The sequence below is a fragment of the Lissotriton vulgaris genome, chromosome 4_1 (genome assembly GCF_964263255.1).
Source record: "Lissotriton vulgaris chromosome 4_1, aLisVul1.2, whole genome shotgun sequence".
NCBI classification, from domain to species: Eukaryota; Metazoa; Chordata; class Amphibia; order Caudata; family Salamandridae; genus Lissotriton; species Lissotriton vulgaris.
Window position 1 is genome coordinate 1,649,875,207 of NC_141691.1, and position 13,276 is coordinate 1,649,888,482.

Here is a 13,276-nt window from a genome sequence, read left to right on the forward strand (position 1 = left end):
TTATGGCAGCACTTGAGCTTGTCCGGGCTATCATTGTCTGTTTGATTGTTAGCTCCATTTCGTCCAATTTGAAGCCCTGCACCACTAGGAACTGGGCTATTGATTGTAGGAGGTCTACTTAGATCTCCATTTAAGTTGCTTGCCATATCAGGGCCTTTGCTATTGACTTCTGAGCTTCTCTGATCGTTGTCAGAAGAGAGGAATCTTCTTGCTCGTCTTGCTCTTCTTGATCGTTCTGGTCTGTCGATACGGACATCCCTGCTTGAATGTTGCCCTGATTTTCTGCCGCTTTTCCTCTCCCGATAAGGAGGGGGGGTGAGGTCTAAGGTCCTTTCGATTGTCTGCTCTGACTTCCGTAGAAAAGATTGGGTGAAGTCTCCTGTCTCCGGTGAGTCAAGAAGTCGGCGCCCAGCTGATGAAACCATCGATCTTGGTCGTGAGACGTCACGCTGACTGATATGCGTTGGATCTTTGCCCTCCATGACTTCCGGCCTGTCTTCCTCCTGGGGCCGACGGATCAAAACTTTAATTGGTGAAAGGCTGTGTATCAAATCTATGGGCTTCATACCGATCCCAGCGACTGTTGTGAGCCTCTCGGGTCGGAATTACCAATCCTTTCTTTATATATTGTATTATTTTCCTCTGTGTCTTGTGCTTTGCGCCCGCTGATCAGGGGCGAGTTTTTATCTCCCTGTATCAATGTGTTCCAGTCCTGGCACCCTTCATTGGACAGGAGATAGCCTCCTCGAGTGGGGGTTCTTTGATTTAGAGCTGCTTGATGAATGCCTGGCTGGGTCTGAGTGCTTGAGGGTTGCTTGCTGTGAGCTTTTCAGTCCCTTCCATCTCTTCAACCCCTCTGGCAGACATGCCGGAGAGTGGCAAGCTACCTGGCGTCTGTAAATAATGGATGATGATCACTCTTCTACGTGCGCTGCCTAGGCCGCTCTCCTCACCACGTGGTTGGGCTGAGACAAAAAGTGGGATGCCTTTTCTCCAGCTGCCTTCTCCGTTATTGCGCTGCCTTTAACCCTTTTGTACCTTTGCCCTTTTATATGTGCATGCGGGCACCCCCACTTGCTCCTTTGCCACGCAGCTCACACCGAACCCCCAGTCTATAACCACAACTACTGTGCTCATGTGTCCTGTGTGCTGCCGGAAAACACCCCTTCCATTTTCCTCATCAAAGATTGGTGGGGCTGAACAAGGACCGGGCAGTGTGGGGGAAGTGATGAGTGTATGAGGATACGAGGGAATGTAAGAGGGATGTGAGGGATGGGTGATGAGCGTTCAGGCTTCACAGATTTTCTCACTCACCCACTGGCCACAGCTGGTGCTTTGTGGTTTATGTTGTAGCCCCGCTCACCACTGATTGCTATGCTGCTGAGCTGTTATGGAGGGCTCACCGGAGCTTCCTGCAGCCTCCTGTGGCTCCTAATGCGGCTCCTGGTTCGCAGAGCGCGGTTCTTGGCCCCCGCGGCTCTGCTCCACTGCTGCTGCCGTTGCTCTCCTGCTCTCACACAAGGTCTCTCGCAAGACCAGGACTGGCTTACAGCTATCTTCTTGTGATCCTTCATCTGGGGGTAGATACGTGGGGGGTTCCCATGGGGAACTCATTTTTCCTTCTATGCTCCAGGATAGTACACACGTCTGGCTAGGTCCAGTGGGCCCATATGACATAGGCGGTCACTGCATCCCTACTGTACAGGGGCACCAACCAGCTCAGAACAACAGGTGTCCACACTGCAGCCCATCTCGATCAATGCGGTTGCTGACCCTCAGATGCACATGGGTTAAGGACTGATTGGCAATGAGCCAATCAGTGCAACAGTCATTTCCTCACGCCTCGCAGGTAAGGTACTTCACATGGGTTGTTGGCATTTCTGTGTGCTGTGTGATGTAAATTGCCTGTCTGGCTTGTTAGTGACAGGTGCTGGATGATGTGGTTGGCTACAGGAGCGCAAATGGGTCTGCCCTGGTAGTGAATAGGGAGATCTGCATGAAGATGGGAGGGAGGAGTTGCACCTGGGAACTGAATAGGGCTGTGCCTTCCCTCCATATTGCTGGATCTGCCCCCTGTGGTGCGTCTGATGTCCCTGGTCTGTCCTGTGAATAGAAGAGAGGAACTGAGCAAAACAAAGTGCTCAAAAGCTCCCCTAAACCAGTTGTATCTGGTTCCCCCAGACCCTGCATCTTTTAGACAAAGGAAATGCTGTATAAAAGGAGGGGCTGTGACACCATAGAAAATGTTCTGCTTTTGGATCCTGACAGAGGGGGGCTTGCTGCTGGTGGGGCCCAGGAGGGGGGGCCGCAATGGGGACTGCCTCCCTGCTGGAGGGCCCTGTGTGCTGGCCCTTGGGCCCTACAATGCCCCCCTGATGCCTACAGGACCTTTTGGACCTTTTGCTCATCCTTTGCCTTTGCCCCTGGACTTTGGCTTCATCTAGCGCCTGGAAGCGCTATCCTTTAATTGCCCAGCTAATGAGGAGTGTGGGCGGCGCAGCACGATGCTGTTCGCCTTTGGGAAGGAACCCTCACCTTGGGGATTCCCCAGGGATGCCTGCAATGGCGGGTGCCCACCCCGCATTGATCGTTATCTCGCGGGTGCCCCCCTCGCTTTTGTGCTGCTGGTTATCTGTTGTTACAATGCGGGTGCCCACCCAGCTTTATATTTTTAGCGAAGAGGGAGCCTACCCCTCCTAGTGCCCGGTGTGAGAAAGTCACTGCTGCGACCCCGTTCGGGTGAAACCGGAAGTCAGGCGGAGCTGCCTGACGTGGGGCGGGACTTCCGCTTCTCCGAGGCAAGCCCCGCGCCCACTGTAGGACCGGAAGAGAATCCCCGAACATGGCGCCAGTGAGCAGGGCTCCCGTATGCCGGTGAGAGCCCTGCCTGCGCCCAGAGAGGCCCCGGGTCCAAGGAGGGGGCCCGGGTGAAGAGTGAAAGCAGACGATTCCCCTCAATGGCAGCGCGGGGCCCCCGGGAGAGGGAAACCACGCCATTGCCGCTGCAGTCTCCCCAGCGAGGGAGAAGCCAAGAGTCCCCGCCCAGAGAGCCGGTGAAGACGGCTGAAGGGGGGTGGAGGCCCAGAATCAGAGCGTCCCCGTCTAGCCACTCCAACGTTGGCGATACTGTTTAAAGGGCACCATCGGGGCCTGGAGGTCCTGTGTCTTCCAGTCCCTTTGGGGGGCCCGTTGTTCACCAAGAGCCAGCATACTCCAATGTTTGGGGACACTGTTTATTTCTAGAGCCTGTGCATGGTGCCAACGATGCCTATACTTATTTTCTAGAGGGCCCAGAGGGGCCCATACTTCTCCCCGTGGCGGGAGTCTGAGCGGTCCCGCCAGGAGAGCGGGCCGCTCCAACATGAGCATTTTTATTTCTAGAGCCTAGATGGCTCCAACGTTGGGGACATGATTACCCTCAGAGCCCGTGTGTAGCTTCAACAGGGGCAAAGTTTATTGAGCGCCCCAGCCAGGCCCAGAGGGCACAGTGGTGCCAGGCCTCATTGGAATGTTTACAGCTGCTCAGCAAGTAGTGGGCAGCTGCACTGTTTAGGCGCAATTCTTTGGGTGCATGTCTGAGTTAGGAGTGAGTTGCACTCCTATGCCCTGGATATTCCCAGCTGCCCAGCAAATAGTGGGCAACTGCAATGTTTAGGTTTGCGCATTGTCACACCCTTGACTTTCGCTGCATTGGCAGCGCGCCCTGACTCTGGGGCATTAGGCATTTGAGCCCCTGTTTGTGATGGCCAGTCGGCCAGGGGGGGCTGTTGGGATTGTAGGGCACCAAGCCCTAATGTGATTTTGGTGCTAGGAAATGTAATTCATGTAGTATGTTTTACGCACCCTGTGTTATACCTCTAACTGTGTTTTATGATTATGAGGTTGTTTTGCATATCATGGTTTATGCTAGGGAGATTATGTTTCACTGTGTGATTTACGCCCCTAATGTGTGTTATACTTAGGAGGTTAGGGTCTAATGTGTTTAGACTTGTGATATGATTGCAGAATGTGTTTATGCTGGTGAGGTTAGCGCAGAATGTAATTTGAGCCTAATGTGACTGTGCATAATGTAGTTTATGTTACAGGCTGATGCTAAGTACAGTGATTACCAGTGTTTACGGGTTGTACGTTTATGGTCTGTTTTACTTTTACTAAGTTCGCTTTGTGATGGTTCTGACAGTGGTCCATGTGGACCTGTTCTGTGTAGATATTGCCCATGCCAGTTGGCACAGTGTATATTGTGTGATTACTTTTGTAATGTGTTATGAAAGAATTCCTAATTTGCGATTAGCAAATTGCTAATCGCAAATTGCCCCTTCATTCCTATGGGCCTCCTGGCCCATTGAATTGAATGGGTAATTTGTGATTAGCAATTTGCTAATCGCAAATTAGGAATGGTAAGGAATCGCTATAAAAAAGCGATTTTGTACATACATACCGTTTTGCGAATTCTAAATAGTGATTCTTTAAAAATCGCTATTTGGAATTCGCAAAACGGAACTTTGATACTTCTGGCCCTAAACCTCTAATATCTCCTTCCACTGCCTGACACATAGGAAGGGATAACAACCCACCCATAAGCTAAGTTACTGCTGTGCTCTATTTTTTCAGTTATTTGGAAAGTCTATTAAATGTACCTCACTTATTAGGTTATGTCCATGTGAATGTTAAACTTGGGCAATTTTTCTTTTACTTCAGTTGTATCCAGTAAGTCATGGTATTACAACTCAAAGCTTTAATTAAACCCGATGCCGAAAAAAGCAACTTGTGCTCCAATCAGCATCCAGAGGCTTGAACCACGAAAACAGTTACTTTTTATACAACTATACATAAGAGTTCACGCCCAGCTGGTTAGATTAAGGTGATAACTGGGAAAAACTACTATTATCCGGTATCAGAGCCATTGATCAACTTCTGGAGCTCCTGGTGGAGGGTTCAAGTCTCCCAGCAGACGTTCCGTATATTGTCCGACGGAAGGCTGCCCTTTGGCAAAAATGTGCTCAAGTAGTCTTGAAGCGAGCTCCGTTCCATAGAGAATTGGGCATCTGGATATTGAACCCGGTCAAGCAGTCGATGGACAATATGTCCTGCAGAGCTTGGCAGGATAGGGGATGCATATGTCAAGGAGACTTATACCCAGATGAATAGTATATTTCCATCGCAGAGGCGCAGCAGACATTTACCCTTGGGCCTGGACACTTCTTGCACCACCAAATCTAGCTGCTATTGCCTATGCGGCTTGGCCATGTAACCCTGCGGCATCACATTAAACACAAACCTTAGGTAACCTTTTTACTTGCTGCTCAGCTCGCCACGTGATATCGCTGCTGTACAGAGCCATGCATGTCGATGCTGTGGGGGCTCCAATGTGGGCCCCTGTTGGTTGGGATGTGCCTGTTGATACTCCCTGATGACTGCAGAATGGGCACGGTTAAATGAGCTCAAACACTCTGATTCTTGTAATGCTCACTTTCAATTGATTCACTACAATTTCCTTCACAGGACATATCTCAATCATAGAAACTTACACCCCGTATCTCCAACGCAACCGGACACTTGCCCCCGCTGCAACACGCTCAACGCTGAATTTCTGCATCCAGCTTAGCAGTGCTGTCTGGTGCAGGGTTTTTGGTGCCCAGTGGTGCACGACATTCACAGGGTCAAGTAAATGTTTGTACTCCTTACTCCACAGTGCTGTCCACTGGGCAACATAAAGGGTCCAAAAGATGGGTAGATGCCCTATAAATTTGTACTACTGGCATTGGTCTTAGCCAGATAGAGGGTAGCCATAATGTGGATGAGGCAGAGAGCATCTGAAAAAGTGCACTGGTATAGAGATGTCATGGAGTGGTCTTTGGCTGAAGAGACACACATGTTGATTAGAAAGCGGGATGAAAAGGTAGAGGACGGCCTGGCCGAATGGAAAGATCTCTGTGTCACTCTATTAGATCCTGATTTTTAAATGGTGTCCGATTATAGAACGACACAGATACTGTGGAGTGACATATGGTTCTTAGAACTGTAATTTGCTGTGATAATAATGTACATGATGTGTATATGCTTCTTTACACTGCAAATCGTTGCCAGGTGCTGTACCTTTTGTAAATTTGTATAAAAACTGAAAAATAAAGTTCTAAAAAAAAATTACAATTAAACGATACGTAAGAGGGCCATCACACTATGAACTTAAAAAATATTCTTACCACTATTTTTACTTGGTGCACCAGAACATTAGCATAGTTCTCCGTTATGTTAACCATGTCTTTATCCTCACACGTAGGTGATCCAACTGGCAAAAGAACAAGCATCAGTGGAGGAATTCCAAAGACATACCTGAAGAAAACTAAACGTAAACACAAATAATTAAGGACAACCGAACTTCGAATTACTCATCTTTATAACAATCTTACATTTCAGTAACTAGTGTTTAAGGAAAGAGATCTTAATGACTTGCTGCAGAATTTTAGTACATTTTGGCTTTCTTTTTTCACTAAGGCTCATGGCGCGTATTATAAATTCAAATTACCATTCATAAAACCATAACTTTATTGTTTTCCTTTTTGTATGAGCTGATTAACATTTTGCCTGCAACTATTTATCTTTGTTAACGCATCATTCTCACATTCTTTCTACTAACAATCTTCAATGTACAGTGGACTTGACTCTTGAAGGGGGTCTTAATGTAGACCACTGGTATACAAACAGGAAATATATTTGCATGTGTTGGCACACATGCATGTCAACATTTTGTGGGTGCATGTGTGTTCATATACAAAGAATCATAATTTTGGTCACTAACAGTTATGCTATTCCTAGTAGGTTAGGCAGAATTATCTTTCTGCTCCCTGAAATTGTAGTGGTATATTTAAAAAAAGAAAAACAAATCATGAGTGAAACAAAGAAACGTTATGCTAATTAGAAAAGATAACATCTGATAGTACACTTTGGTGAGGGTCAAATGGGTATAAACAAAATAACTTGAACGTGACACACCCTAAATCCTGGGTAATCCCTCAATCAATAGATATTTAACAAAAAACATAACACCTGGGATATTATATAAGAATTCATTCAACACCAAAATCAGTTTTAAATCTAGTAACGTTTAACCAAATGTTAGAAGAGACACATTTGGAAACATCGGATAATCCTAAATCTGCAAATATCCAGCAAAATAACTCAAGGATGCGCTCAATTTAATTAACAAACAATACTGACCTCTTGCAGTCATTGGAAGCAGAGACTCTTAACCACACAGACAATGGAAAGTGTAAAGAAACAAGAGGAAAAAAGATAGAACACTCCCTACCAATAATCGAAATATCAAGTACATTGGAACAGCCTATCCAAACTCAGACCCAAATATGCTACAATACAAAAAGAAATGATCAAGATCTGACTGCACAGTTGCATAAAAGTGCAAACACAACAAGTCTCTTACAGAATAACTTAACAATAGCAGATAAAGCAGTGGAAAAAGATAGAAGCGGTGCCAAAGGCGGAGGAAGGTCTGCATTGGAAGTAAAAGATTGGATCCATAAGTCAGCTTATTCATCATTATTAAAAGTGCTAGAAACCACAATAACAGTACTTAATATGCAATTGGACAAGTTAGATACTCAGATTTACTTGATGAATATATTCGTCTCATATATCGTAGGAATTTATACGAAATTGGAAACGTTAGCGAACCTGACCATTAAGGAGTGGGAAACAAATGTAGTAGTAGGCAAAGATTGTGTATGTGGCCCAATAATCGATAAGCTAAGTAATGTGCCAGCTATTTTAACAAGTATTCTAAATGAAAAGCAAAAAATCGATTATGGCGGGACAATAAACACAAATCTCACAAGTAAGATCTCAAAGCCAAACCTACAAACTTCTATTGCTGGTCACTCAAATGTACTGATTATGGCAGATACATCAATGATCTCGGACAGAGCTGAATGTCTAAACAATAACATCAGTAACCCCGGGAAGGAATATTAAAGAAGACCAGTGAAGGGATAAGGATGATAGATAAAAACATGGCCCATATAAATGCGCACCTGGCCGCACCAGATGGCCCAGGTAAGACAGAGATATGTCGGCAAACCAAGAGACAGAGGAAAAGAGCAAGGAAATCTAGAAAGAACAATCAGAGCATAATACAAGATACGAATACCAGCAGGAGATGGTTCCTTATCTTTGAAACCAAAAAAATTCATGCAGGTTCAGAAATGCCAAGCACGCAAATAGAGTAGATACAGTAGAGGAAGAGCAACAACAAGGACTTCATACCTTGTCAACCTTATTAAGTCATAATCTACAAACGGATGAATCATTTAATACGGTTCAGATAATTCAAACCCAAAACCAATCAGCATTTACCAATAGTAAATCATTGGAAGAAAAAATAAGAAACCACCAGTTCCAATAAAAACACGAATTTCGAACAAATTAGGAACCCAGACATAGAAGTAGAGAAGTACAGAAAGATAGAATAATGGTCAATCAAGCAACGGAGGAAGTTGTCAACACAACACGAGATGACAGCAGCATAGATAATAAACAAAGACAGAAGCAAATAAAATGTGCATCGGAACTGACTCTAGCGAAGCGACCACCTGATATCAGGAACAACCCTGTGCAAACAATTGGCAGCCCAGAGATGGAGCAAAGATGCCCCCCAAATGAAATTGCACGGAAGGAAAACTTTGCGATGAAAATCAATAAATCAACAGGGGATATACCTGGAATCAATCGAAGAGAGGTATCAGAACTGACTCGTGTGAAGCGATCATCTGATTTTAGGGACAACCCAGTGCAAACATAGGGCATCCCTGAGATGGAACAAAGAAACCTCCCAAAAGAAGATGAATCGAAGGAAAAATGAATAATCAAAATCAATACGCAAACAGGTGACTGACATGGAATCAATCAAAGAGAGGTACTTCAACGCTCAGCAGCTACAATTAAAACATCGGACTACAATCAAGAAAACATTTTGAACAAAAAGATCATATTAACCCCCCATCACATCTCTCAGGGGCAACAAGATCTCCTCAACAGAGGGAACATATTGAGACTTATAGCTGAAATTCCTACCTTAAAGCATTTGACCACCACAGATTTACTATCAATTGAATTTATTCCTCAGAAAGAAAATAGTAGTACGGAAAAAACACTATCGACTTGGATAAACGATGAAATAGTGGCTTTAATAATGACTGCCAGACAAGAGTTTGAAGGTTGGGGCATTACAATGACAAGACCAACAAAGCGACGATATCCATCACCTCTACTAATTGTGCCAAAGAAACCAAAAAAAGAGGAACAGAACGTCCCAGTGTACTCAGTACTTCAAAACGCAAGAGGAAAAATAAACTCTTCCGAAGACGTTACGGGGAGTCAAACAAGACAGTAATAAATGGAATTGGATGGCCACAGCCCTAAATGTCCGGAAATTAGAATGACTCGCCACGAAGGGTAAAAGCACCAATAATAGTACCTTAAGATTTTTATCCTGGAACATCGCAGGTGCAAAAAGAGAACTACAGGAAGACAATGCCCCAGCATATTGGGAGTATTATGACATCATCGCACTCCAAGAAACATGGCTGATGGAGTGCAAGGACGTGGCCAACTACACACTCCACCATGTAACGGCACCCAGAACACATAAACATGGAAGGCCGAAGGGTGGCTTAGCGATATATATATCAATGGCTCTAAATAGCAAAACTGAACAGCTACCGAGTACGAAATCAGATCTACAAGTAATTAAAATGGTCCCGGGACCTAAAAATCATACAACTGTGATATTAATAAATCTCTACTTTCATCCAAATGCCAGGAAAAAAGAGGCACAGTCTGAAAAACTGATGTCGATAATCACTTGAATGAGATTTGATAACCCAGCCTGGGAGATAATAATAACCGGCGATTTTAATTCATATTTAATCCATACACCAGATGATGATTGTGAGAAGTTGGCCTGGTATATGATGATCACTATTCTAGTGAGCACCGTGCACCAGTCCTAAGACCCTTATGGTGATTGGTTGTAAGTCAACCTTATAGACCAGCTATGCTAGTGGTAGCATGGACAAAAGCAGTCTTAGGCTAAACTCAAGAGGGCATGTGAAGCCAGCTGTTTTACAATATGCAATCCCTTTAAATACCAAATGAAAGGACACCACACAAGTTATATATTACAAAATATATGTATTTATTTCTAGAATAATCCCCTATACTCTTTATGAGCACAGAAGCACAAGCGTTAAACAAAGAACACAGTATAACATACAATAAGCTGCACAATTATGGATAGGCCGGGTGGCCACTCAAACCATATATTAAGAAAGTGGTATAAGTACAACATCACGAATAATGAACAGGCCTAGGGCCTTGGGAATCGCTGGGCCTACACTGGACTAACGAAGGTTAGGACATAGGAGGCCCACAGGATACGGGTGCAGAGTCTATAGGCAACTGCGTTTACCATACAAGTCAATGGTGCGTAAAAGTCAGAAAGTGTTAGGTTTCGGAGACTTCTGACTGGACTAGAACTTAGCCACTTAAAACTAGGACACTAGAGGTTTAAACCACTATAGGAGCACTGGAGTTATATAGTTACCTCACCCACAGGAAGCGGGTGCATAGGTGCCAAAGTGTGTCGGGTTGCGTCGTGAAGTTCTATGGAGCCTGGAGGAAAAGATGCTGCAGGCGGCCAGGAGAGAAGAGTCCGGTAGGATCCAAGGGTATATCGAAGATGAAGAGTACCTGAAAGCAGAGGGGACAGAGTCTAGGTCACTAGCCAGTGACCAGGATGGAAGCAGGACGGAACCAGGCATTGTTGGGTTGCGATCTGGTGCTGTCGAGTAGTTTGTCTCCACTGCCACGTGGACCAGGAACGATCGAGGATGACCAGCTGGTGAACACCAGCTGTCCCACGAAGGCTCTTGCTGTCGACGGTGTCGGTACTCGATTCGGAGTCACCAAGCCTTGGCAAAGGCAACCCACGCAGGACTCAAAGATGTCTTCTTGATCGGATCGGGAAGGTCAGATCAATGGCTCCTTGTCAGGGGAGCTGGGGCCAGTCTGGAGCAACCAGACCAGCAGTGTAGTTTCGATGGATCATCTTCACAGAGGCCACTAGCCAACGGGCAAGCGACCGGACAACGCATCAAGCAGGAAAAGTACAAAAGGCCCCAAGCAGCACTCGGAGAGTGTGGAGAGGTGATCTTTGGAGCACAGGCTGATCGGGGCTGGGGCTTCTCAAACCAAAAGCACAGCAGCGAGGGAGCCTCGGGAGCTGCACAGGAAGCACTTCGTCGACTTTTCAAGATGGCCGGTCCCACATCTCACGTCGCCTCCACGGGTCTAAGCTTTGCTAGGACTGTGGATCGGGCTGTTGGAAGTCTGAGAGTCCAGGTCTTGTCAGTCTCTGTTGTTTGAGCTCCGGCGGGAGCAACGGCAAATGAAGTCTTGATGCGCTGAGGGTGCCTGCTTGCACAGTGTGGCCACTCCTTGACCACAAGGGAGATTCTTCAGTCTTCTACGTTGAGTAGGATGTCGAAGGGTTCAGAGTTTCGTATCAAAGTTTCAGTCAGGATGATCTGATGTGCATTGGCACAGCTCCTACCTTTATTCCAAATCAAGGGGCTGGATCACCTGCTAGGTCCCTCCTATGGGTGGGACCCAGGAAGGGGGTGGTTACACCCCTTTCCCTTTGTCCAGTTTTCGCCAGAGCTGGGGCTGGAGTGCCCCAGCACCGGTTTGAACTGGACTATGCATGGGAAGCCTTGTGCGCCCCAGGCAGTGTCTATTTTCATTCAGCCCTCCCTGCCCCAATCCACTATCTCCTGTCAGGGGTGGTGTAACAGCTCCCTGTGACAGGATACCTTTTGTCCAGGCCTCCCCTGCCGGAATTTCGGTCAGCAGCAAGAGGCCAGACTTGTGTCGGTGGCAGCAGCATCCATTTTGTGATGCTGAGGCTCTGGTTAGATTTACCCGCGTTTAAGCAAAGTAACATGTCTTCTCCCTCTAGAAGGGGGGAATGCTACCCCCGTCACCAGAACTGGCGAGGGGGTAGTATTCCAAAGCGTATGACACCTTACACGACATGTTTTGATAAAGCCAAACCAAAGTTAGCAAGTAACCGCGAGGATTATAATGCACTTAAGAGTATATGATATGGCAATATCCCAGAACAGCTAAGGGACTTGGTTCCGAAAGCTGCAGACAGGCTCAGCTCGTGCTAGAGCACCATCTCACATAAAACCAAGCACCCTGCCTCCAGGATTGTTAAGGCCTGCCATAGGAGTGACTTATAGGTGTATAAGTGTCCAGATATAGGTTTAGATATAGGTATATTATATCTATGCAAGGGGTGATTACACCACCTTGCCCCAGCTGAGTAATCAGCCAGTTGTTTCGGATTGGATAGCCAGCCAGGGGTGGCAAAAGATATGCTGCAGCCCCTGGTAGGCCTTGGATGCACCTATGCCCTGGGTACCTATAGTACACTGTACAGGGGCTGATAAGGTGATCCAATACCCAATTGTTTATGTACCTAAAGTACATGGTTGCGAATTTAGAGAGAGAACAGCAGGCTGTGGGTCTGATTAGCAGGCCCACAGCCACATTTAGTCGAAAACCAGAGAAGCAAAAAGCAAAAAAATGGGGTGACCATAGGAAAGCAGACCCTACTCTCCTACAATGATGACCAGCTGAAAGCGAACGATGAGCTACAGTCTGTTCCCTCACAATCATTCTCTTCAATAAAGAGACATGATTTGAATGGGCAAAAGCTGGTTCTGGCACTAGAACATCTAGGCTTGCGAGTCTTAAACGGTAGAACAAAGGATGACACTCCTCCGCGGTGGACCTATCAGGGTGCCCACTCCCAGTCAATCTTAGACTATACAATTTTAATGCTTCCTTTACTCGCTTGCGTGATGAAATATACGATCAAGCACTCATCTCAAAGTGATCATTCAGGTATTTGAACTGGAAACAGGCTATCTAAAACATCGCCCGGCTCCCATAGAGATGGGTCAATTGACTACAACAAATCTGAAAAGAATAAGATGGTCAGCGGAAACTCTGCCAGAACTAACCTCACTAGCAAAATAAATATTTGAAGGAAAGATCATATCCGGGAATAACTCAGTATAGAACTGGTCCACTTTTACGAACAAATTATTAATTCAGGCACCCAAAATTAATTATGCACAGATCAGAAGGTTCAAGCTCAATGCAAATATGTGTAGCAAGGCCTACTCGCTAAGAA

At 46.0% G+C, this 13,276-nt stretch overlaps 1 protein-coding gene across 1 annotated transcript in view; it reads right to left on the minus strand.

Moving 5' to 3' along the window:
* The window catches only part of IL7 (interleukin 7), a 259,397-nt gene that overhangs the window by 212,393 nt on the left and 33,728 nt on the right, over positions 1-13,276 (minus strand). Inside the window, exon 2 of the mRNA XM_086965915.1 lies at positions 6,204-6,343. Coding sequence (XP_086822041.1) covers positions 6,204-6,343 — 140 coding nt within the window. The remainder of the gene's footprint in view (positions 1-6,203; positions 6,344-13,276) is intronic.